The 27,016-nt window shown below is 40.4% G+C and overlaps 2 protein-coding genes across 6 annotated transcripts in view; one reads left to right on the top strand and one right to left on the bottom strand.

Annotated features, from left to right (window-relative positions):
* Window positions 1-27,016, bottom strand: part of DNAJC15 (DnaJ heat shock protein family (Hsp40) member C15) — a 354,888-nt gene that overhangs the window by 278,472 nt on the left and 49,400 nt on the right. The window lies entirely within an intron of this gene.
* EPSTI1 (epithelial stromal interaction 1) overlaps window positions 1-27,016 on the top strand; it is a 225,984-nt gene that overhangs the window by 150,797 nt on the left and 48,171 nt on the right. For all 5 annotated transcript variants that reach the window (XR_007720730.1, XM_050766209.1, XM_050766208.1 and 2 more), the window contains one exon: window positions 26,265-26,355. Coding sequence is in view for 4 of the 5 variants with exons in the window: in XM_050766209.1 (XP_050622166.1) it covers window positions 26,265-26,355 (91 nt within the window). In the remaining variant the exon portion in view is untranslated. The remainder of the gene's footprint in view (window positions 1-26,264; window positions 26,356-27,016) is intronic.

The raw sequence follows: 27,016 nt of genomic DNA, 5'->3' as shown, positions 1-27,016 counted from the left end.
TCATGAAACTATAATTTGAAACAGAAAAGAATGGTAATTTTGCCCATTTTCTTGAAAAGTAGGAAGATATGAAGAAAATTGTTGAATACGTCTGACAATAGAAGACCTAAGGCCTAAGAAGTCCATTTCAATGAATCACAAAAGAAAGAACAGAATTTCTCTCTTTTGAAGTATTGCTTTATTAAGTAAGTATTGCTTTATTCAGTAATTCACTTGGCAAAAATTCACTTGGCAAAAATTTCTTCAGAACTTTTGCAGCATCACTGAGTCTAGTTTTGGCAATTAGTTTAGGATTTGAAGGAAATCAAATGACACTTGACTAAATTGATTGGTTAAATAAACCTTTAATCATTAATTGTCCAAAGTTATAGAGGTCATGTGATTTAAGGGAAGGGAGGAAACTGCAATTATATTGAGGGATTGAAGAAAATCAAGTGCAAACAGTCTGATTTTTTGTGGGTTCTACATAATTTTGAGATGCTCATTTCTTCTCCCTTAGGTCACAGCAGCAGCTTTCTAGACCTAGTGTCATGTCCCCTTGTCCAAATTGTGGCCACTTCATGATAGTATGGATCTTCTGAGAAGAGCTCTAAGTAGTTTGAATGTACTGTGAGAATCAGATTGAATCTAGCTTCAGAATCTGAGTTTTGCAAGTCTAGGTCACACACACACACACACACACACACACACACACACATTTTCTTTTTGTGAGGTAGGGTCCTACTGTCTCACCCAGACTAGAGTGCAATTGTGCAATCACAGCTCACTGCAGCCTCTACGTCCCAGGCTCAAGTGATCCTCCCACTTTAGCCCCGAGAAGCTGGGACCACAGGCGTGCACCACCATGCCTGGCTAATTTTATTTATTTTATGTAGAAATGAGGTCTCACTATGTTGCCCGGACTAGTCTCGAACTCTTAGGCTCAAGCGATCCACCTGCTTTGGCCTCCCAAAGTTCTGAGATTACAGGCATGAGTGACCGAGCCTGGCCAGTAACTAATATTTTTGATAGAATAAGTTGCAATTCTGGAACATATTTGTTTTAAAAGTAAAAAGCCTTTTAAATTGGCAAAATCTACAATTCTAGGTCTTAAATGAAATTTAGCTGGACATAAACAAAGGCTGAATTTCATTTTGAGTCACTGATAATCTAAGTTAAGGGCTTTTCTTCTGTTGTAGGCTCACCTCTACTTTGTGTTACTGTGGGAAGTGGGGGTGCTGTGTAAGAAGTACTAACAGGTAAAAGATGATGCAGTAGACTTCAGTCTTTTAACTGGTCTCCTCACCTCTATTCTTGTTCCTTACAATTTATACAGATAATGCCACTGGAACCACTTTTTTAAAGCTAGTTAAATCTTATGGATAAAGTGTTAACTTCATAGCTTGGATTAAACATGATTCCTTGTCCAATCCTGACCTGGTCTTAATCTCCAGTCCTCTATCACCATCTCCAAACGTGCGCGCGCGCGCACACACACACACACACACAGTTTTAACAACATGCTACTTGCTGTTTTTTTCTCTGCTCATACTAGTCTCACTGCCTGCAGTATTTTTTTTTTTTTTTTTTTTTTTGAGATGGAGTCTTGCTCTGCTGCCCAGGCTGGAGTGCAGTGGCCGGGTCTCAGCTCACTGCAAGCTCCGCCTCCCGGGTTCACGCCATTCTCCTGCCTCAGCCTCCCGAGTAGCTGGGACTACAGGCGCCCGCCACCTCGCCCGGCTAGTGCCTGCATTATTCTTGACTGTCTTCCACCTTCATAATCTCAAGACCCAGATCAAATATCACTTTCTCTTTGAAGCCATCCTGAACTTGCCTCTTATTTGTGCTCTCTTTTCTGTGCTCCTAAAGCACCTTGTAAATTCATCATTTTATAGAATGTACCAGTAGCATTCTAGTAATCCATTACGAGACATTGGAATAGCGAACACCCAGAAAAAGTGGCTCCATAGGGATGAACTTTCCTCTTCCTGTTTACTACCTTTTCTCCTGTCACTTCCCACCTTGCTCTTTTTTCTGTGACTCCAGAGTGGTCTATCTGGGTCTGCTGTTCTTAGGTGAACATCTGTTTCTGGAGGATGCACAGAAAACAGGCATATGTAAATCAAGAATTGTCAGAGTACCGGACACAGTTTGCTTAAGTTCAAGAAAAATGAGGAATCAATTAAGCATGTGAAAAAAAAATCTTCCCCAAATGTTGATACATTTTTTGAAACTCACACTAATCATGTATCTTATTTTAATATAATACATATAAAAGTAAGTGTTTATGCTGAGGTATTAAGAAAAATATTTCAGTTTTTACCTAAAATTTGGAAAAGTATAGTAACCTAAGCAGCACAATTTTAGAAAGATGAGCTATTCACAGTTATAAACCAGTCTGGTAATAATAGTAATAGCAGCCATTTATTTACTAACTATTAAATCTCAAGCACTGTGAGGGGTACTGTGTATACGTTTTATTTAATCCACAAAAAACTTGTGAGCTAGGTATAATTATCTCCATTTTATAGAAAAGAGAACTGATGCTCCAAGAGGTCATATAACTTGTCCAATGTCACCCAGTTTGTGAGTAGAGTTACGGTTTGAATTTCAGTCTTTCTACCTCCAAAATACATGTTCTTTCTACCATACTAGTATAAGGTAACCTCTGAGTAATGATATCTGTGAAGAAATAAAGAGCTTTTCAAAAGCTGGACTTGAATACTAATACACCTGTAACTCAATAGCAAATAATTCTACTAACTAAAAAAATGTACTTAAGTCAATTTGGCATCTCTAAAAATGCTCACCACACATAGTGGCTACAAAATCACTTGAAATAAATGATCAGAGTTAATTATCTCTTGAAGATTATTCATCACTGTCCTCCCACCATGGAACCTCTGACATCAACCCAAGGGCACTATGTAAAAGCCATGACTCCACAGCCCTGTGTCTCCTTGGTCCTGCCCCACCCCTAGTTCATTTCTCTCCTCCTCCTGACTTCCTGTTTTCTGCCCCTGAGGCTGGTCACAGCATTCCATGCTGCCTTCCTCACTTCACTCTCTTCCTCTACAGCATTCTCTCTCTTCTGGGCACAGCCTTGGTGCATGACTTCCTTGACAATGGTTTAGCCTCTAGGTTGACAATGCAGACCCAGATGGCCTTGACATACCCTTATGATATACCTTAAACACGATGGTGCTTACCCAAGAGGGATTTGAAGACCATTTCTATCAAGATTACCTTGAGGGAGTAGAGTTTGTAAAATACTAAGCTGACTGAGTCAAAACCCCTGGGAATCAGAGCCCATGTAATCTGCACTTTAACAAGCTTTCTACTTGATTATCATGTGGCCAGTATTTGTTTTGTTTTATTTTTGTTTCTTTGAGACAGAGTCTCACTCAGTTGCCCAGGCTGGAGTGCAGTGCCGTGATCTTGGCTCACAAGTGATTCTTGTACCTCAGCCTCCTGGGTAGCTGGGACTACAAGCGTGAGCCACCAAGCCCAGCTAATTTTTGTGTTTTTAGTACAGATTGGGTTTCACCATGTTGGCCAGGCTGGTCTTGAACTCCTGACCTCAGGCGATTTGCCCACCTTGACCTCCCAAATCATATGGTCAATATTTTTATAAGTAACGCCCTACCAGTTTGATGTCAATTTTTAGGTGCCTCTATGCTTTATGCCATCTTCTGCAATGACTCTCCCACATGTGAGGACTCACTGTCCTGACCTGAATAGATCATTGCTCTGTTCCATTTAATGTGCTTAACTGATGCTTGCTTATAGTACATGATCCTTTCAGAAAATCATATACTGAGAGTGACTGTCTTTTGCAATCACAAATGGAGTGGTTTTTTTAAATTTCATATATGACCTCCGTTTCCCCAAAACCTTATCTGTTTGTGTACAAATAAAGCCACTTAACATCTATAACCCAAATTTCCATGATTCATGCCCACACCGACATAATACAAGATCTCAATTCCCCACATAATTTCCCCCAAGTATTTCTGGGAGGTCTTGGGAGGTGCCTGGAAGGTTCTCTTAGCCCTGCTTTCTTGCACGATGCTATGGGCTGATGTGTGTTTTTCTTGGAATCATTTAGGCTGTGCTGCTCCATGTCTGGAAGGCTTGTGACCTTCTTTCCACAGTTGCTGATATCCATGACCAGGACTAGGTGCTCTCTCTCTGTGCTCCATAGCCACAAATCCTTGGGAAGCTGGGAGTGTGTCACCAGGCATCCTGACTCAGATGGAGCCCTTCTGTGCTTGACATAGAAGTGGGGAGGGTGCTGCTTGCCCTGACTCTGTGTTGTTGGTTTTTGTCCCCACCTAGTCAGTACTCTTATTTACCTAGGTCTCCAAAGCCTCTTGCAAAACCATTTCATTCAATTTCTGCATGCAGCTCCTCTCTCCAACACCCCAGACACACACTAGCTTGTGTTTCCAGTCCAATCAATTCCCTGGATGAACATGAATAGCCCCAAACAAAACCACTGTGAAAAATCTACTCTAAGTGCATAATTTTACCAGTGTATCACACATGCTCAGCCATGTCTGAAGCTCATTTTAAGCTTAGGTTGGGAGCCTGGACCCCAACACACACCCACGTGTTAAGTTCCTGATTTCAATGATCCCAGTTTAAAAAGAATCCTAGAGAAGAGGTTTAAACACACTTTAGAGAATAGGATAGGCTGTCAGTTAGAGAGCCCAAGCAGTGTTGATCCTGAAAAATGTTTTTTCTTTCCTTTAAAAGAGAACATCTGATATTTGAGTTGTAGAATATGAAAGAAAAGAGAGAAGCAGAGTTGAACCACATGCAGGATTCAGCCTTCTAAATAGAACACATTCTGCCCTACCTTTCTCCTCCTTTACTATGCAGTGCCAGCTGTCACTGAAAGCTGCTTCCAAACCAATTTCTAGTTCTTTATCAGAAAGGAGGATAAATCTTACAAAAGAACAGATGATCAGATGCCATTGGTTCCTCCAACTCTGGAACTGCTTTCGAAAGGAAGTTGCATCTTTGCAGAATTATTATTATCAATCAACCTTTATTGCTTCAGCTTTCTTTATTGCATTCTAACACACAAAGTAATGAAAACATATAATAAAGAGAATAAAACACGTAATGCATCACTGTGCAGATATTGCAATCATAGCAAATCCAATGTAAATGCCCCACGGGGAATACTTGAGTCTTCCAATACATTGCTAACAGTTTGTATGATACTACATCACGTTTTTTATCTACTAAAGCTGTCATGCTCTGCTAAATATTGTGCCAGCATCAACCCCAAATAGCACTACTCCTTCTCATCCTCCAAAAGAGGGGCATATTTCTTTGCTGTCACTGGTTTTAATGTTTGCAAAGAGGAGCTCCAGCTTCTGAATAATTAATGCATAATGATTACTAAGCTATGGGTAGTTTACTATTCTAGCCCCTCTGGTCTTTGCAATGCTGCTTGCTTTAATATGCACTTTGAATTGGAACCAAGAGGTAGTAAAATCCATTAAGACGGCATGGAGCTCAGTCAATAATGATTTACAGAGTTTGGCCACATCCTGGGATTTTCATTCTTGGCTCTCAAGCCCCATCTGCTGCTCATGTTCTGACCTGATCTCCCTTTTGCAAACGCTTCTATGATTGCAAGGTTTCTGCTCTGTTTAGGCTTAAAGGAGTCGACATGCAAAAGTTCAGGTCAAGTACACTCTTCTCTGCTATTTCCAACTCTGGAAGAACATTAACGGTGGCTAAATGCACTTGGAATATTTCTGCCGTATATACATGTCAAACAACTTCATGATCTCACCCAGTATGGGTGCTTAGTAAACATTCAATACTGATCATAATTATAAGGGTAATTCACCCTCAGGGATGTAGAAGGGGCTTGCAAGCTAACTGGGAGGCCTTTAAAGAGAAAGAGCATTGTTTTCTCATGGTGAGAGTGGCAGAGTACTAACGTGAAGTCTGACTCTGCTCTGTGCTACTTGTGGTTTCTGCTCGGTGACGCTCCTGTGGATGAACTCAAACTTTAATGAATTCCATATGCTATAAGCTATGGCATCCCAAAGGGCAAAGATGGGTCATTTTAGTGGCCTTGCCTGTGACTTGGAATGATTTAATGTGCCAGGAATATATATATAATATATATATAAATATATATATAAAATATTATATATATTATATATATATATAAAAAAATATATATATATATTTTTTTTTCCGAGATGGAGTCAAATTCAGCCACTCAGACTAGAGTGCAGTAGCATGATCTCGGCTCACTACAACCACTGTCTCCTGGGTTCAAGTGATTCTCCTGTCTCAGCTTCCCAAGTAGCTGGGATTTCAGGCACCAGCCATCATGCCAGGCTAATTTTTGTATTTTAGTAGAGACTGGGTTTCACAATGTTGGCCAGGCTGGTCTTGAATCCTGACCTCAAGTGGTCCTCCCGCCTTGGCCTCCCAAAGTGTTCGGATTACAGACCTGAGCCACCGTGCCCGGCCCAAGAAATATTTAATGAGAAGACATGACAATGGCAGGGCAAATTCTCCTTGGGTGGGCATTAGGTAGGGGACTAGTGACTTCTGTAAGGCAAATGAATCGAATTTTATTTCCCCTAGTGCTTCATCAGGGCGAAACATATAATATCCAATAGAAAACTGGCCAGGTGAGGTGGCTCATGCCTGCAATTCTAGAATTCTAGAACTTCGGGAGGCCAAGGCAGAAGGATCACTAGAGACCAGGAGTTCTCAATGGGCAACGTAGTGAGAACCTGTCTCAAAAAAAAAAAAAAAAAGATTAAAAAATTATCCTGGCATAGTAACATGTGTCTGTAGTCCCAGCCACTCAGGGGGCTGAGGAAAGAGGATGGCTTGAGCCCAGGAGTTTGAGGCTGCAGTGAGCTACATTCACGTCACTGCACTCTAGCCTGGGCAACAGAGCGAGACCCTATCTCTAAAAGAGAAAAGAAGAAAAACGAAGAAGGAAAATTGATGAAGATATTTATGGAATAGTGTTAAATAAAAGATATGTTGTAAACACCATTCCATCCTAGACAAGAATGGGTGCGTTTAGGGTGGTATGGCCTTAGACACACCATACCATTTTAGCCAAATAGCCTCTTAGAGCCCGCCCTCAATAATGTTGTCATCTTGTATAATATTACTCCATTTCCCTTCTTTTAAGAATCCCCCACATATTCCCATGAAAGAGAACTTTTAACATTATATGTATATGTTAATATATATTAATACGTGTATGTGTGTGTGCTTTGAGCCTGTTTCTGTAGATTGAAAAAAAGATCTATTTGCTTATGGTGGGAGATGCTGTTAATTATTTGAAGTGGTTCAGAAAAGGTCTTTGACTAAGTGGATCCTGGTGACCTACATGTTAGCATACGTCTAAAATGGTCAAGCTTGCTAGTTCCTCCTCACCCAGCAGACCAAGCCTTATGGACTGTAATTGGTGCTTTAACCTTTCCAGCTCTTAAATCGTTACCAGGCCTGGCACTGGGTTAAACAAATGGGACCTATGTCGTTGGTAAAGGGAAGGGAGGCTGACGTGTGCATTGCTCCATGACTGCCGTTGGTTTACTAATGAATCATTTGTCAGAGATGAATGAGTTAAGAGAAATATCTGCAGGATGACCCAGGAAGCCCCCATAGTATGGCACGTGATGAAATAACAGACCGAATATATTATACAAATCTCTGAGTATTGTGGAGAAATCTAGAAGATATTGATAGTAAATCAGTGTCACTATTTATGTCAGATTCCCAACAGACAAACCCAATTGCATCAGGCCCCTCCATAACTTACGATGCACAATGGGTCTATGAGATACATTCTTGGTCGAATGGGTTAGTGCCTGATTGCCCTAATGATACATTCTTGGTCGAATGGGTGAGAGGGAGGAGAGCCTGGGAAGCACAAGGTAGACCACCAAATGGTTCAGTTCAGTCAGTCCTAGGGGCTCTCCCGATGCCATTGCCCCCATCCCTCCATGTGTCAAGGCCCTGCCCTCCTTCTCAGTTATTTGTGGTTACTTGGGCGACCCAGGTCATTGAAGAGGGAGGAGAGGTGATTGTCCTTATCAGGTGGGTTGGACAGAACTGAGCAAAAGTCAGATGAGCCTCACGCCTGCTTGTCCGTCAGTGAGTGACGCCCAGACTACCGTGGGCTGAGCGCTGATTCTGCCACCACAAAGCTTCTGAGGTACCAAATCTGAACAGCCTCCTGATGGTCCTCCATTCCTGCCCATGGAATCCCTCTCTCCCCTTCTCCAGAGCCAGGAAATTGTTTTCTAGACTGATGGACATGGACTGATGTGTCTGTTTTTCCAACCCTGTACCATCTTGTACCTGCACTTTAGCTTGTCACACGTCAGTAAATAATTTCACTCCATTGTTCTCTTCTCTCTGCCCCAATATTCCTAAGGTAGTGGGTGCTTCATAATGTCTCACCGAAGTTGGGGGAGATATTTTGTGGGACATACAAAGACAATCCAAGGAGAGGGGAAGCAGATTTGGGAGGGAGATTGAACACACTTAAAACTTTAAAAATGTTATTTTGCACATTTGTTATTAGATGTGCAAATAACTTACTAAAGTATGTCTAAGCTATTGTGGATAATTTACCTTCTTTGTACCTTCATCTTTTTTCATTTGTAATGGGTATAACAATTGCATCTTAATGAACAAACCTGTGAGTATTGAAAAATATAATTCATATAAAATGCTTCATTTGGGACTGGGCATGTCACACAAACATACGTTCAGTGTTAAGGAGGAAATGGGAAGGAGTTAGCCATGCCATCTACTTCCTAGCTGACCATTTATATTTATTGTGTTCGTTTTCTGTGGCTGTTGTAACACATTGGTGCAAACTTTGTGGCTTAAAACAACAGAAATTTATTCCTCCACAGTTCTGGATGCAGGAAGTCCAAAATCGATTCCACTGGGCCAAAATTGAGATGTCAGCAGAGCTGTGCTCCCTTGGAAGCTCTGGAAGAGATCGTGTTTGTGGCTGCACCAGGCCAACGTTTGCCACCATGCCTCTGTGTGTGTGTGTGTGTGTGTGTGTGTGTGTGTGTGTGTGTATAAACTCTCCCTCTACTTTCCTCTTATAAGAATACACTTAAGCCCCAACAGATAATCCAGAATGATCTCTTATCTCAAGATCCATAACTTAATCTCTTCTGCAAAGACCCTTTTCCGGATAAAGTAACATTTACAGGTTCTAATGCTTAGGACCTGATATATCCGGAAGGCTATTATTCTGCCTACTACATCTGATCTCTCCTAGCCTCAGTTACCTTACCTGTAAGTTGGGAATAATAATACCTTCCTTACAGGTATTGTGAGGATTAATTCCATAACATATGTGAAAATGCCTCATTAATGTTAATACGTTATGCAAATAGTTGTTGAAAAAAATCTTTGAAAATCCATCGAGACGAGTGTAACTGCAGTATGCATCCATGGTGAAGTGGAGCATACAGCCTACATTTTCTGAAACAGTGTTAGGATAATCTCATGTTGAAAATCACAAGAGGTTGTCAGGTTTTGTTCACCGTAAGCAGTACAGGTCTACTCTTCGCTGGATACTCTTCTGAGGACTGAAGTTACAAGGATACAAAAGCCCTGATCTTGAGGACATTATATTCCATTTGGAGTGAAGAGGCACACAAAGTTTAAATACACTGTGTTGAGTGGCATGACAGAATGTCCCCGAGAGTGTTGCGTCATGAAGTAGGGGTGGGGAGGGTTTGGACCATCACTGGGACGTCCAGGAAGGACTTCTCATCTTTGTGGGTAGTGGCTTTGGAAAAAGCTCAACTAGCCTGTAGATCTGGCCTGTCTCGGTTGCTTTGAGTCATAAGTTAAACAGATTGTTTCTATAACCCCTTTGGCTCTTGAACTTTGGAGTGGAATGGATGATGCTGTGGAATGGGATCAAAACATGGATATTTGCTACTTGACTCTTCTCCAAGGCTTGAAGGCCGCGGGGTTATATCAGGAGGATATTTTAATTTAGCACAAAGAGTCCGGGAAGACCTCCTAATCTTTTTGTCCCACCTCCTAATTTTAAAAATGCCTGAATCTTTAGTAATTCAACCAAATAAATTATGAAATAGATCTGTAATTCTGTCACGTTGGTGGGAAAGAGGATGTCGATAGGTTTCTGATTCATTGTCACGCTAGGAAGGGCTGCTGCCTCGTGGGTTCCTGTCAGGTCCTTTTTCAGCCTGCAGTGGGGGTAGACATGGGAATGTCATTCATACCTATGGAGAATAAATGTTACTTTCTCCTCCAAATGTGTTGTTTCAGTACTCTAAGTAGTTATGATAGAAGAGCTAACAATTGTAGTTTCCAGTTTCAAAGACGCTGATAAATTATGGGGGTCCTATTTGGGAAGACAGGCCACATTTATCAGAAGATAACAATTTCCAGTAGCATATTCTAAGGTAGCAAGTGAGTGGTGCAGACAAGGAGTTTTAAAGACATTTGAAAGAGAGTGGTGTTTGGAGAAGAGTCTGTTGAAAAGGTGGGCCAAGACTGAGCTTTAGAATGATGGCAGTGAGGAGGCGGCTAGGAGGGCTTCCCAGAGATACAGGAAAGGTGGCACTAGCAAGAGGCACAGACACAAATGTGCTGATGCATCCTTGGAACAGAACTTACATCCATGTGTATAAAGTAGTACATCTAGGGCCATATGATCGTAAAATATAAGTCTGAATAGGGAGGCTCAGTTCAGAGTCATTTATTCATCAGTTATTTATTGAGAGTATAGTATGTCCTGGCCTTGACACTAAGGCAAAAAATTTGTACTTTGCAATGTTGGCAATGAAAAATGAAGACTATTTTTAGTATTGGACTAAATTATGGAAAATCCTGATTTGGGAAGATTCCTGTGGCTGCTTTGTATAGTCTATTAGTCTGTTGTCACTGTGCTAATAAAGATATACCTGAGATTGGGTAATTTATAAAGGAAAGGGGTTTAATTGACTCACAGTTACACATGGCTAGGGAGGCCTCACAATCATGGCTGAAGGCAAAAGAGAAGCAAAGTCATGTCTTACATGGTGGCAGGAAAGAGAGCTTGTGCAGGGGAATTCTTATTTATAAAACCATCGAATCTCGTGAAACTTATTCACTACCATGAGAACAGTATGGGGGAAACTGCCCCATGATTTCATTATCTCCACCTGGTCCTGCCCTTGACATATGGGGATTATTACAACTCAAGGTGAAATTTGGGTGGAGACACAGCCAAACCATATCATATAGTGTACATTAGAATGGGAAAATGTTAAACATGGAGAGATGAGTGACAGAACAAATTGTAGGTGAGAGGTTTAGACAAGAGAGGTAGCAGAAGGAACAGGTGCAAGAGATGTTATTGGGGAAAAGTGGCTATTCTTCTGTATTTTTGTAGTGCTTTATAGAGTATGTTGTTTGATTGCATGTCTATTTCCCCACTAGACTCTAAGTACCTAAAAGGCAAAGACCATATCTGATTTACTGTGTCTCTTAACCCCTAGTGTTGTGCCTGGTGCATAAGTCCTCAGTAAACGTTTGATGAGTTTCTGGTTATTAAATACAAATTGGACGTGATAGATGATGGGGGAGAAAAGTTAAAGAACACTCAAGTTGTGAAATATAGAAATGGGAGGGGTATTCATTATCAATAGAAAAAGGGATAGGCACAGCAGAACTGCTACTGAATGAAGATATTCTCTGGCTCTCATTGGTCAGGAATTTCTGACATTAAGTTGGTAATGAGATATTAGAACCTACTTAAGTTTCTAGGTTACTTTTTAGGAAGAGAAACAAGGAGGCATAGCTTTTAAGATAGTGTTTCAGAATCTTGAATGGGAGGGAGAAGGGGAGTGTAGTTTGAAAAAGCAAATTTTTTACTCTCAAATCAGATTTTATACTTGGGAAAATATAAATTATAAAAGGAACCTTAAATATGTATCAGTAAGGGAATGGCTTTTAAAAGATTAATATACTTTGTTAAGTCCAGTCAGAGACTTTCTCTAGCACCTTTAAAAATCATACCTCATGGGTCTAGATCATCCTCTGAGCAGGCAGGTGTAGGAGGAATCTTTCACCCCATTTTTAAAAGTTTTTATGTGCAAAAATGGAATGAATTGGGGCTCATTTAAAATAATTCAATCAAGCAGTTCCAATGGTGAAGAAATATAGAGGGCAGAAAGTTAAAGTCCGCTTCATTGCCATCCACATAATTTTCATTACAGGCAACCATTGATAGAAGTCTGTTTCCTTTTGTCCAATTTAATCTACACATGCATACACACAGAGGGATGTATTTTTACATGTGAGAACATATTATACCTATTTGTTTTGGAGTCATTTTTTGGTAACATCTATGGTTTTTTCATGTGTAAACAACCTCATACGTTTAACAGACATATAGTATTCCATTGTAATAGTAATAGTCAACATTATTGAAGCATTTGCTGTGTGTCAGGCACTGTGCTAAGCATTTGGTATGATAATCTCATTAATATTACACCAATCCTAAGGGATGGGTACTTTCATTATCTATTTTACAGAAGGGGAAACTGAGGCCTTAAGGTGCTGGGTAAGTTTACCGGGCCACAGAGATAGCATGTGTCAGGGACAGAATTTTATTCCAGGCAATCTGATTCTAGAGTCCTTATTCTATATTGCCCTCCTGTGAATCTACCATAATCCATTTAAGTTATCACCATTAATGGACACTGAGAATGCTTTCATTTCTTTAATTCATGCATTTATTCATAGAGAAACTACTCTTTGAATGCTTACTATCTCCATACACTGGTCTGGGTACAGGGGATTCACAGTAAAAAAACAAAAAACAAAAACTAGATAAAATTTCCTGCCCTTGTGCGGTCTCCTGGAGAAGGCAGACAAGATGAATAGGCAAAATGTATAATATAGATAACAAGGAAAGAAATATAGCAGTGAAGAGAGATAGGAACTGTTGTGGGCAGAGTGTAGGAGTTTCAGACAGAGTGTTCAGGTAAGGCCTTTTTGAGAGGTAACGCTTGAGCAAAGACCTGAAGGAGCAAGAGCACCAGCCTTGTAAATATCTGGAGGAAGAGTATTCAAGGCAGAGAGCCAGCGAGGTGCAAACGCTTTGAGGAGCAGCAAGGAGGCCAGTGTAGTTGGAATGGCCTGAGCAAGGGGGATAGTGGTAGAAGATAATAAAGAGGTGTAGGGGGTCAGATCATGTAGATCTCATGGGTCTTCTGGTACTTATTTTGGCTTTAACTCTGGGTGAGATGGAAGGATATTGAGGGGTTTTGAGAAAAGAAGGGACACAATCTCATGGCATCAAACTGTTGAGTACAGACTGGAGGGAACAAGGGCAGAAATAGGAAGATCTGTTGGGAGGCTGTTGCCATAATCTGGGTGAGAGAATATGGTGGCTTGGATGGCAGTGACAGCAGGTGAAGTGTTCTAATTCTGGCAATGTTTAAACAGTAGAGCCAACAAGATCAGATATAGAGTGTGAGATTTAAGGGGTCGAGGCTGAACTCATTGTCCTTTACTGGAGAAATGGGACATGTTATGCTTGGAAACCTATTAGCAATCCATAGGAGCTATTGAGTGGAGAGTTGCCTGTAGAATTCTGGAATTCATAGAAGAAGTCCAGGCTGGATTATCAATGTGGAGATTGTTAGCATATAGGTGATATTTAAGGCTGTGTCCCCAAATAAAATGACCTAGAGAATAAATGTCTACAAACAAAAGATGAGGGTCAAGAAATAAATCCTGGGCTATGCTGACGTTACAAAATGACTGTAATGAATATTCCTGTACATGTTAGTTGTGCATATATAAAGTAATCTCTTTGGATACTTTTCTGCTTTTCTATTGAAGGATAAAAGGGCTTTTTTTTTTTCTTTTTCAGTTTGTTAGTTGCTCATAAATTGCCCTCTGTGTCAATCTGTATTCTCAGTTGGAAGCAACAAAAGCCCAGGCTACATTAAACAAATAATTTTCCAAAAAATTCTCTCCTGCTAAGAAAATGTAGGAGTCAGTATTGACTGGAGGCAACCTTCAAAAATCGGTAAAAACCAAGGCACTCTAAAGGTTGGGCGGCAGGGATGGTTTGATTATGACACTACTGTAGCCATTGCTGATACTGGCAGTAGATGTGGAGCTGCATGTGGCCTTTTGACTGTTGTACCATTAAATATACAATTTCTCCAAAGCAAATTGCACGATGCCACTGTACATCAAGGGACAGCAAAATACAGTTCCTCGGTCAAAGCTGGCCCTCCACCTGTTTCCATAAATAAAGTTTTATTGGAACAAGACTCTCCTATTCATCTACATGTTGTTTATGACTGCTTGCACACTTCAATGGCAGAGTTGAATTATTGCAACAGAGATTCCGTGCCCCCAAAGCCAAAATTATTTACTGTCTGGCTCTTTTTTTTTTTTTTTTTTTCTTTTTTGAGACAGAGTCTCGCTCTATGGCCCAGGCTGGAGTGCAGTGGCTGATCTCAGCTCACTGCAAGCTCCGCCTCCCGGGTTCACGCCGTTCTCCTGCCTCAGCCTCCCGAGTAGCTGGGACTACAGGCGCCCGCCACCTCGCCCGGCTAGTTTTTTTGTATTTTTTAGTAGAGACGGGGTTTCACAGTTTCACTGTGTTAGCCAGGATGGTCTCGATCTCCTGACCTCGTGATCCACCCGTTTCGGCCTCCCAAAGTGCTGGGATTACAGGCTTGAGCCACCGCACCTGGCCCCTACTGTCTGGCTCTTAACAGAGCTTACCAGTCTCTATAGCAAATGAAATTCAACAGTTTTGTATTAGTTTCTTAGCACTGCCGTGCAATATTACCACACACTGGGTGACTTAAATCACAGAAATTGACTTTCTCACAGTTCTTGAGACTAGAAGTCCAAGATCAAGGTGCAGCAGGGTTGGTTTCTTCTGAGCCTCTTTCCTTGGTGGTCTTCTCCCTGTGTCTTCGTGTCTGTGGCCTAATCTCCTCTTCTTATGAAGACACCAGTCATATTGGATTAGGGCCTACTCTCATGATCTCAGTTTAAATTAATTATTTCTTTAAAGACGCTATCTCTGATATAGTTACATTCTGAGATATGGGGGGTTAGGACTTCATCATATAAACTGGGTTGGGGTGAGGAGAGGACACAATTTAGTTCATAACAACATCTTTTATCTAAGGGATGCTTGCCTAAAATTTGAAATCTAGGGAGGGGAATTCTGTTAGTTAAGGCTATGATCTGGCCCCTACAATTCATTATAGAAGACGAGTGCACCTACCAGTTTGATTATACACCATGGGAGATTACACTGAGACAGAAAGTTAGGTGTTGATTCATGGAAATAACAACAACAACAAAAACAAAGTATCAATTTATATTCCTACCAAAAAATTTTGGAATGTTTGTTTCCCCACAACGATGAGGAATTAACAAATAGCATTTCTAATCCGATTAAAGAAAAATGATATTAATGTTTTAATTTACATTTCCCTAAATAATAAAGATTGAAAATTTTCCACATGTTTACTGGCCAACTTTATTTCTTCTCAGAATTCATATCCTATGTATTTTTTTCCTGGGGTTGTTTATTTCATTGACATAGAAAAGAGAAGTTTTTATAAATTGGACATTTAATTTTTTACTTCGTATTTTAATCTTACAGCTCTTTTTCTTCCTATATCTAGCTTTGTGGTTCCTTTTACTAGATAGAAGTTTATAATTTTTTATTTAGTAAAATCTGTCCATTTATTCCTATATGGCATTTGGGTGCTGTGGCGACCTTCTACACCCTAATATTATGTTTTAAAATGTACTTTCTAGCACTTTTAAAAATAGTTTTCTTTTTGGTGTAGCTCATCTGTCTATGTGAGATTTAGTTTTATATATGTAAGAAGAAAATATAACTTTAAGTTTTATAAATATATAGCCAATTGCCTTAATTTCATCTTTTGAGTAAGATAGAAATTACGTACTTTTAGATCCACCTTTATCATTAATTCTAATACATATATATATGGGTCTGTTTCTGAAATGTATGTGTTTTTTTTTTTTTCCTGTTGGTCAATTTTGTCACTACAACATTTATTTTGTTGCTGTACTTTTTATAGTATATTTAATACCTAATGTATCAAGCACTTTTCAAAACTTTCTCAACTACCCTTTCACATATTTTTCCCTCAAATAAACATTCAAGCAACCATATTAAATTCAATTTGTAATACTATCTTGGCATTTTGGTTGGAATTGGATTGAATATGTAAATTAACATGGGAAGAATAGATATCGTTGTTATATTGAATTGTCTCATTGGTGAACATTGTATTAATCTCTTAATTTATTCAAGAGTTGTTTTAATATCCTTTAACAAAATTTTATCTTTTTTTATCTAGGTTTTATATGTTCATATTTTCTTTTCTGAATATCTTACTGTGTCTGTGCTATTATGTATATATTTTTCATTACATTTTCTAAGTGGTTACTATTTCTATATGGGAAAGATACTGATTTTGTAAATTGGATTGCTACCAAATACCACATGCAAAGATACGTTCCAGATGAATTTTAATCCTAAAGTTAAAAAATAAAACTGCATCGCAAAATATATTTATGATATGGAGGCACTGAAGGATTTCTTAAACAAAAGAACAAAAACAAAATAGTCAAACAAAGAATGATGAATTTGTTACATAAAAATTAAGGTTTCCAGTTCAATGAAGGAGACAGACAAATGATGGATTGAAAAAAATTCTGGCAATGTCTAAAGCAGTAAGAGATTAATATTCAGAATTTATAAGGAACTGTATAAACCAACAAGGAAAAGGGCAATAACTCTAATAGAAAAATGGGCAAAGGATTTGAACTGGCTTTTTACCTAAAAGGCTATTGGGTATATAAAAAGATGCTTAAACATATTCATAATTTTAAAAGTGCAGATTAAAACAACAACTAGTTATCACTTTTTACATCAGACAAAAGTTGGAGAGCTGTATAACATGCATGGGATGTGGACAGTGGCAATGCCAGTCGACTGCCTGTGGGAGGGTGGCAGGTGCTGCTGGTCTGGAGTACAGTGTGGAGCTGCTCAGTCAGATCATAATTCTCGACCTAGGCATACGGACCTTACGACTCAGCATTTCCCCTTTATGGTGTATATCCCAAAGGACTTATCCCACAGGCTCATAAAGGGCTATAGGAAGATTTTCATCACAGGGCTTTGATGAGAAGTTGGAGGGAATCTGGTTGTTTATTACTGGTAGTGATGGAGGCACATGGTGGATTACTATGTAGCCATTCAAAGCAACAGGCTGGATGATAACACATTCAGTGTTTGGTGAAAGAAGTGAAAATTTAAAATTAGTAGAATGAACTCTATAGTACAATACCATTTAAGGAAATTTAAAATATAGTCACACAAAAGAGTGCACACTTTGCTAGAACACATAAAAATGAATGAATACATCCCAAGTAAATTGTTGCTTATTGAGGGAGGAAAGGGGAATGGGAATGAGGAATAAGCATGAAAGGGAATGAATGAATGAATGAATGAATGAGTGAATCTGGAAACTTTTTAAAAACTGCAAAAAAGAAAGAATGAACATATTTCCCCCAACAGCCATGCCAACTCTTGCAGATGATTTGGTTAGCATACTCTTTAACAAGCTTAGGATATATGACTGCAAAGCTGACTTTCCTTAATATTTGTAGATACTGAATTATCAAGTGTCTCCTCCTTAGTAATTGCAGTGATCAGAGAATTATTGCTTTGTGGTTCTGGTAACTCCTTGGAAGGTGTAGCTGAATTATAAATATCAGACAGCAATAGTAGGAGTAAAGTCATTTTGCTTTTATATTAACCACTCTGGAGGGATGTCTTCAATCCTGGCTGATGTAGTGACACCACTTTGACCAATACGTACTCTTCATCGGCCATCTGACTCCTGGGAGACAGGATGATTCCCTCTTTTGAGAGAGATGATATACTATTGGGGAAATCTTTCTGAAATAAGTGAGCCTCCTCTAGATAGGGTTTACAATTTAAATGGAAATGGAGGAAAGAGCTCTGTTCGATGATGACTGTAAGGAAGTCAAGACTTTCCCCCTTCATTTTGTACTCCTTTAAACAAGCTGGGCTGTTTTATTCATTATTGCTCATAGTGTCCTAGGCAGGTGTAACTGTCACATAGCAAGAGATGAACTCAACAGGGTGCAATCATAAAATAACTTTATGTTTCCTCCTGAGGTCCTTTCAAACCTGCTCAATGTGCTTGTTTAAGTCCAATAGATTTTCCAGTAACTTCTAGATTATAAAAAGTCCTCGATCACTTCAAGTCACAAGGATAGTCTAAGTCCAGCAATTTGAAGAGGCAGACAGTTTAATAATACAAATTCTGAACTTCATTTAAAGTTTAAGGTTCTACCTTCTCCCAGCTCAGAACTGCTTCAGGCTGAGAAGCCAAAGATGAGGAGAGAAGGCATTACCAACATCCCAGACCACCTTGATTTAATTTCAGGAAATAAGATGACTCAGTGCTGGGCTTCAGTCCCTGTGACGTTCAGTTTACTCATAGGTCACCCTTACTCCTAGGGTGTATTTCTTTTGTAAGTACACAAGTTTCTCCTTCTTTGGTAATCCTTGGACTCCAGCATTTGTCTGTTTATTCCACAAGGCTCTCAGAACTCTGCTCGTCTTCTCAGTTGCATATTTAAATGACAGCAGACACCCCTAGAGAGAAAGCTGCCCTAAATGTCTGGCTTACTTAGCAGGCTTTTCTGTTTTCTCTAGATCTTGCTCTTTAATTCCTCATTGTTTTATTAGTTTTCTGAATATTTCAAGTGTATATTTATTATATATTTCCTGCTTCAGTGGGAAGATTGGTTCTAATGGCCTACCCTGCCATTATCAAAAAGAGAAGTAAGTTCTTGTTACTTTTTAATTAAAATATTTTCTTTATTTTCTACCAGTTCTCCATCAATATTGGCAACCAGCTGATATTTCTAGTCTCCTTTGTCTGTTTCTGTCTGGCTATTGAGTCCCTTACATGCAATTTTCTTTGCCTAAATATATGTATATATATTTGTTTTTAACTATTATTGCCTTAACAGGCAGGCCAGGTTGTGAGCTTCTTTTTTAGAGGGCTGACAACTAGTAGATAAATAGTAGAAGGCACAGCAGTTGCTACTCTTGTGAGCCACCAATAAACAAACTGGGTAAAACTACCAGCTCTCTGTTGAAGCTTGGAGTGGCAGCCTCTTTACTTGCAGGTCCCTTTTGATCACGGTCATAAAGATTGGGAGCCATGTGACCCACCTGTAAGTTTCCTTTTGGTTCCACTGGGATTGGAAGGGTATCTATGGGCAAATGGATGATGGCTTTCCCCCAGATGAGTCACAGGCTTCCATCAGTTAAGGCACCTCTGGGAGCCATAACATCTCAAACTCAGCCCCTGGTATAAAGAAGAAGGAATCTCTGGATTCTGTGCGTCATTCCATAGCTCTCACCAGGCCCCGAGAGGAGCAGAGTTTAATGTAGGTTCTCTGCCTAGACTTCCCGGGAGAATCCTCAGCTACCCGAGGCACCTCTACGTGGCCAGTTGTTCTTCCCTAACTATTCTTTACTTCAGAGAGGAAGTTGTTCTGAAATCCCTTCTCAGTATCTTCTTTTCCTTTCTGAATCTACTCTTACAATTCCAGTTTTTTATCTCATAATAAATATGAAGAACCCTAGGCTGAGTTTTTTTCCCAAGAATATGATAATGATGATGATGACACCATGAGAATAACAACAATATCTACAACCACTTATTGGAAACCTATTAAATAGCAGGCACTGTGCTATATACTATCTATACACTGCTTAATTTAGCCCCCTCAAAAATCTTATAGCAAAGTTTCATCTTTCTTTATAATTGAAAAAATTGAGGCTTAGAGAGTGAGTAACTTGCCTATGGATTATGTCATTAGTAAGCAGCAGTGTTAGTATTTTACCCTTGTAAGAGACTTGCCTTTTTATTACCCTTATACTTTCAAATGAAAATCACGTGCATATGTTCTGATAAAGAATTATCTATTTTTGTACTTATTTTTGAAATCATCCTTACAAAGTTATTCAAAATAAATCACATTTAGTATTATATTTAACTAATCATTTAAAGACTGTCCCTGTCTCCACCCAAATCTCATCTTGAATTGTAACTCCAACAATTCTTACATGTTGTGGGAGGAACCCAGTGGGAGGTAATTGAATCATGGGACTGGGTCTTTCCCGTGCTGTTCTTGTGATAGTGAATAAGTCTCATGAGATCTGACAGTTTTAAAAACGGGAGTTTTCCTGCATAAGCTGTCTCTCTATGCCTGCTGCCATCCATGTAAGACATGACTTGCTTCTTCTTGCCTTTCACCATGATTGTGGGAAGGCCTCTCCAGTCACGTGGAACCGTAAGTCCATTAAACCTCTTTTTCTTTCAGTCTTGGGTATGTCTATCAGCAGCATGAAAACGGACTAATACAGTAAATTGGTACCAGTAGATACCTGAAAATGTGGAAGCAACTTTGGAACTGGGTAACAGGCAGAGGTTGGAACAGTTTGGAGGGTTCAGAAGAAGACAGGAAAATGTGGGAAAGTTTGGAACTTCTTAGAGACTTGTTGAATGGCTTTGCCCAAAATGCTGATAGTGATATGGACAATAAAGTCCATACTGAGGTGGTTTCAGATGGAAATGAGGAACTTGTTGGGAACTGGAGCAAAGGTGCCTCTCATGTTTTAGCAGAGACTGGTGGGATTTTCCCCCTGCCCTAGAGATTTGTGGAACTTTGAACTTGAGAAAGATGATTTAGGGAATCTGGTGGAAGAAATTTCTAAGCAGTAAAGCATTCAAAAGGCAACTTGGGTACTGTTAAAGGCATTCAGTTTTATAAGGGAAGTAGAGCATAAAAGTTTGGAAAATTTGCAGCCTGACAATGTGATAGAAAAAAATTCCATTTTCTGAGAAGAAATTCAAGCTGGCTGCAGAAATGTGCATAATGTTAATCCCCAAGATGATGGGGAAAATGTCCTCAGGGCATATCAGAGGTCTTCACAGCAGCCCCTCTCATCACAGGCCCAGAGGCCTAGGAGGAAAAAGTGGTTTTGTGGGCCGGGCCCAGGGTCCCCATGCTGTGTGCAGCCTAGGGACTTGGTGCCCTGCGTCCCAGCCACTAGAGCCATGGCTGAAAGGGGCGAATGTAGAGCTTGGGTTGTGGTTTCAGGGGGTGCAAGCCTTGGCAGCTTCCACATGATATTAAGCCTGCCAGTCCACAGAAGTCAAGAATTGGGGTTTGGGAACCTCTGCCTAGATTTCAGAAGATGTATGGAAATGCCCGGATGTCCAGGCAAAAGTTTGCTGCAGGGGCAGGGCTCTCATGGAGACCCTCTGCTAGGGCAGTGCAGAAGGGAAATCTGGGGTCGCAGCCCGCACACAGAGTCCCTACTGGGGCACTGCCTAGTGGAGTGGGCACTGTGAGAAGACGGCCACTGTCCTCCAGACCCCAGAACGGTAGATCCACTGACAGCTTGCACCATGTGACTGGAAAAGCCACAGACTCTCAATGCCAGCCTGTGAAAGCAGCTGGGAGAGAGGCTCTACCCTGCAAAACCACAGGGCCGGAACTGCCCAAGACCATGGAAACCCACCTCTTGCATCAGTGTGTCCTGGACATGAGACACGGACTCAAAAGAGATCATTTTGGAGCTTTACGATTTGACTGCCCCGCTGGATTTCGCGTTTGCATGGGGTCTGTAGCCCTTTTGTTTGGGCCAATTTCTCCCAGTTGGAATAGCTGTATTTAACCAATACCTGTACCCTCATTGTATCTAGGAAGTAAATAACTTGCTTTTGATTCTACAGGCTCATAGGTGGAAGGGACTTGCTTGGATTGTAGACTCTTAAGTTAATGCTGACATGAGTTAAGATTTTGGGGGACTGTTGGGAAGGCATGATTGGTTTTGAAATGTGAGGACATGAGATTTGGAGGGACCGGGGCAGAATGATATGGTTTGACTGTGTCCTCACCCAAATCTCATCTTGAATTCCCACATGTTGTGGGAGTGACCCAGTGGGAGGTAATTGACTCATGGGACTGGGTCTTTCCTGTGCTGTTCTTGTGATAGTGAATAAGTCTCACGATATCTGATAGTTCTAAAAACAGGAGTTTCCCCTGCACAAGCTCTCTCTTCTCTTTGCCTGCTGCCATACGTGTAAGATGGGACTTGCTCCTCCTTGCCTTCCACCATGTTTGTGAGTCCTGCCCAGCCATGTGGATCCATGAATCCATTAAACCTCTTTTCTTTCCCAGTCTTGGGTATGTCTTTATCAGCAGTATGAAAACTGCTATTATTTACCAATTTTACAGACTCAAAGTCTAAAATGTAAAGATATTCTTGAAAATTTGTCATCCATTATTGCAAGACTTTTAATTTCTTTCCTGCCACTACTTAACTGTAGAAACTTGAGAAAATTGTATGACATTTTTATAGGTCTCAGTCTCTCAACTGTGCCTTGAAAGAGTGGCTTAGATTATCTCTAGGCCTCCTTGAGATTAAAGATGTTTTTGCATTATTAAAAACATTATATAAATCAAATTTTTTTTTTTTTTTTGAAATGAAGTCTCGCTCTTGTCACCCAGGCTGGAGTGCAGTGGCACGATCTTGGTTCACTGCAAGCTCCGCCTCCTGGGTTCAAGCAATTCTCCTGCCTCAACCTCCCAAGTAGCTGGGATTACAGGCACCTGTTTTGTAAACTCTTTATTTAAGTAAAATTGCCCCATTTTAAAATCAAATTGTCATTTAAAAAAAATCTACGTGGTTTGCTTTAAACAAGATACAAATTTTCTTACATAGATAAAGGTAGATTTCAGATGTTGGGAAAAATATGTGTGGCAGACACTATTAGCTGTTTTCCTTCTGTCTGTCCATTTCCTCTCAATCTCATTAATAGACACTAATTTAGTTCAGCATGGCCATGTGCCCAGCTGAAAATTATAGCTTCATCATCACACATCAGAAAGATGAGCACGTGGCACAGTCCTGGCCAGTGAAATATAAAGTGACAGCTTCTGGGAAGTGTTTGCTTTTCTGATTTAAATACCACCCCTTCCTTCCTGCCCCCTGTTCCTTCTTCCTCCCTGGGCAAATGACTTAGGGTACCAGCTGCCATCTTATAACAAAGCAGACAAAAGCTACACGCTAAGAATGGCAAAGCAGAAAGAAGACCTTGATGGTATCGTTGACAGTCTGGGTAGTCTAATTCTAGATTTTTCTGTCATGATTGAATAAACTGCCATATTTTCTGTTACCAATAGGGGTTTTGTTACCAATATGTTTGTAACTGATTCAGCAGGTATTGATTTTAGTCCCCAACAGTAGAGTGAGATAAAAGCACATTTTCCTTTTTGTTCTCAATCAAATTTAATCTTTCTGACTGTCCACATATTTGGTTGGTGGGACATACATCCTCTGTCATTTCTGTGTTTTTCTGTCTTCTCAAGATTTCTAGATTTTGGGCTGGGGGGGTTGCTTAAAAACACAAAAATAGGGCTGGGTGTGGTGGCTCATGCCTGTAATCCCAGCACTTTGGGAAGCCGAGGCAAGCGGATCACCTGAGGTCGTGAGTTCAAGACCAGCCTGACCAACATGGTGAAACCCTGTCTCTACTAAAAATACAAAAATTAGCTGGGTGTGGTGGTGCACACCTGTAGTCCCAGCTACTCGGGAGGCTGAGGCAGGAGAGTTACTTGAACCTGGGAGGCGAAGGTTGCAGTGAGCGAGATCATGTCATTGCACTCCAGCCTGGGCAACAAGAGTGAAACTCTGTCTCAAAACAAACAAACAAACAAAAATGGAGAAAATGCCAGATACTTGGTTCACAGTGGCTGCACTCACTCAGCATTTATTTAGGAATTTTCCGGGGACAGTGTAAAGGTTGGGAATACACAATGAAAACACCTTTAGCTGCAGGTGTGTAGTCAAGGCTTGGTCCTCTGGCTTTGGCTGGGCTGCAGACCAACTCAGACACGCCCCACCAGGGCCATCTGCTCCATCAACTACAAACCTGCCCCTGGAATTCTAGGCCCCTGGGTTCCTAACCAGAGTCCCAGGTTCAGGTATCCTGTCGTCTCCCATCTGGGTACTACTTGGTCCTCCTACTAGTGGAAACCTGCAAAATCCCAATCTACTCTTGGTCTTAGGACCCTTAACTTTCCCTGGGGTCCAGGAACATCTGCTTTATCTACTTCGAACAGTCCCTAACAGTCCCTGCAACTCCTCCCCTTAAGAAGGGATCTGTCTTACTTTTCAAGATCACAGCCAGTACTTTTATGCTATCTCAGTTATACAGATGAGAAAACTGAGGCATAGAGACCAAGGGTAAAGTCACCCAGCTAGTAAGTAGCAGAAACAGGATTTGGGTGCACATAGCCTGGCTCCAGACCCAGTTGCTAACCACCGTATTGTGCTACTCTCTACCTGCAACACGAAAGCTCCTCACTTTCTGTTTGGGTATGGGTAAACACATTGCAACTCATAAAAATACAGTGCTGACCTTTTCCTGGGTGAGATGTGGGAAGGGGTGTTAACTCCCAGTTGGTATTTTCCTTGATAACTCACTGTGTTTTGTATCCAATGAAGAAAAATACGTTGCTTTTAAACAATGCGCTAACTTAAGCTTCCTATGTCTCAATTTTCTCATATTAAATGGGTGATAGTCATTTCTATTATGACTTTGCCTCTGTATTTTACCTTATCAAGATTCAGTGACAGGAAAAATAAGGTATTAACTAAGAAGGTTTTTGAAATCTTCAGGGAAAACAATGTGGTATTTTAGTAAGAAAATTGATACAACATCTGATAATATAACTGGTAAAATGAATTTTAACTTTGGTGTCCCTATACGTTCCCTATTCAGTTCTTAGTAAAATATATTTCAATCTAGAAGAAAATAGGGACCCTGCCAGCTAGTATTAATGCTTGCTTGCCTATTAATTGAAGCACACTTTTGGAAAATGTTGTATGTATCTGGGGAAATATAATGCATTCAGCATAAGAATAAATCTTTTTTTGAGAGAGCTAGACCTAGAGATTTTCTCACTTTTCTGTCATTCCGCAATCTTTCTGGTTTATCAGCTCCTTTTTCTCTGCTAAGCAGTGACGGTAATGCATACAGTTGCCTTTTTCAGTAAATCATCCTTTTATAATTTGGCTTTCTTTCAATCTTGGATTCCCATCAGAAGGGTTTTACCTCAAGGCATATTGCAACCAATTTCTCCCATAATTAATGCCATATCTGCCTCAGAGTCCATTTTAATTCCCAGATGAAAATTGATGAGGCAGCCAACCACAAATAAGGATCACGTAGCACTGATTAAACTATCAAACTAGTTTCCAGGCTATCATGTTACAGTGCCAAATCATAACCAGAGGGTGAGTTTTCTGGTCTTTTGCAATGTATATTGCTCATAGTAAGTGTCCATAAATTGCTATTAGCAGATGAAGAGAAGCATTTTATATGGCCCCTATCAAATTCTACCAGACAGACTAATGATTAAAGAGGTTTGTGTTACAGGAACCAAGACTGCATAGCACATGAAAGAAAATTGTATCTAGACTTGATAAAAATGAGCTACAAACTGCTACAAAAATCACCAGGACAAGAAAAACTGACTTAGGTGTTTTTTGTTTTGTTTTGTTTTGTTTTGTTTTGTTTTTTTGAGATGGAGTCTCGCTCTGTTGCCCAGGCTGGAGCCGGATCTCTGCTCACTGCAAGCTCTGCCTCCCGGGTTTACGCCATTCTCCTGCCTCAGCCTCCCAAGTAGCTGGGACTACAGGCGCCCGCCACTTCGCCCAGCTAGTTTTTTGTATTTTTTAGTAGAGACGGGGTTTCACTTTGTTAGCCAGGATGGTCTCGATCTCCTGACCTCGTGATCCGCCCGTCTCGGCCTCCCAAAGTGCTGGGATTACAGGCTTGAGCCACCGCACCCGGCTGACTTAGGTGTTTTTATCCCATCCACATGGAGTGTGGATGGTTAAGTCAGGTAGCTGCATTTTATCTAGGAAGACCAAATTCTCTGTCCACCAGCCTTCAATTTCAGATTCCAGCATGAGAGTTGAATTGGAGGTGGATGCGAGTGGCAGTTATTCACCAGTCAGTAGCAAGAATTCATTCCTTCATCCCATTCATTCATTCACTCACTCACTTAATATTTATTTACCTATTTTCCAGGTGCTGTGTGAAGAATGGAAACATGCAGCAATAAAGACACCAGTCCTGGTGAACCTGATGCCCGATGGCTGGTGTGGCAGCGGACAGATAAGTAAATAGATCATTCTATACACGGTAGTCAATATAATCTGATAGAAGTAAGCATGAGGTACTAGTCAAGTATGCAAGTATCTGTGCATGAGTTGCTAGTCAAGTATTCGTGTGTGCATGTGTGAAGGCTTCCTGGAAGAGATCACTGAAACTCTAGGAGTAGGTAGCCAGGTTAAGAAGGCGGGAAGAGTGGGATATTTGAGGCAGTGGAAGCAATTTGAGCAATGTGTGGAGTGGAGACAGAACCTGACTGTTTGATAAGTTTGGAAGGTTAATCATAGCTAGAACAGGGTATTGGAAGAGTTTTGTAGAGGAAAAGATGAGTAGACGGAGGCTGCCAGATGTTCTCTCCCAAAATATTTGACCATCATCAGTATGAGCAGGGCAGATATTAGCGTGATTATGAAAACATATATGTGTGTGTGTGTATATGTATGTATGTATATTTAAATGCATTACATATTTCAATCAGTGACACGTGTTTTTCTAGGTATCTTTTTGGCATATTTTTAAGAAAGACATTTTGAAAATTAAATGTAGTCATGAACCCTTCACCACACCCAAAGAACCATTCTTGACACTCAAGCAGAACATTTTATGCCCCAGTTTGAATTATCTGACTTTGGTTTCTCTCACTGATACCTGTAGCCCCTCCAAAGTAG

The sequence above is a fragment of the Macaca thibetana genome, chromosome 17 (assembly GCF_024542745.1).
Source record: "Macaca thibetana thibetana isolate TM-01 chromosome 17, ASM2454274v1, whole genome shotgun sequence".
Classification (NCBI taxonomy): domain Eukaryota; kingdom Metazoa; phylum Chordata; class Mammalia; order Primates; family Cercopithecidae; genus Macaca; species Macaca thibetana.
The sequence above is the reverse complement of the archived record's forward strand: the minus strand, read 5'-3'. Positions and strand labels throughout refer to the sequence as shown.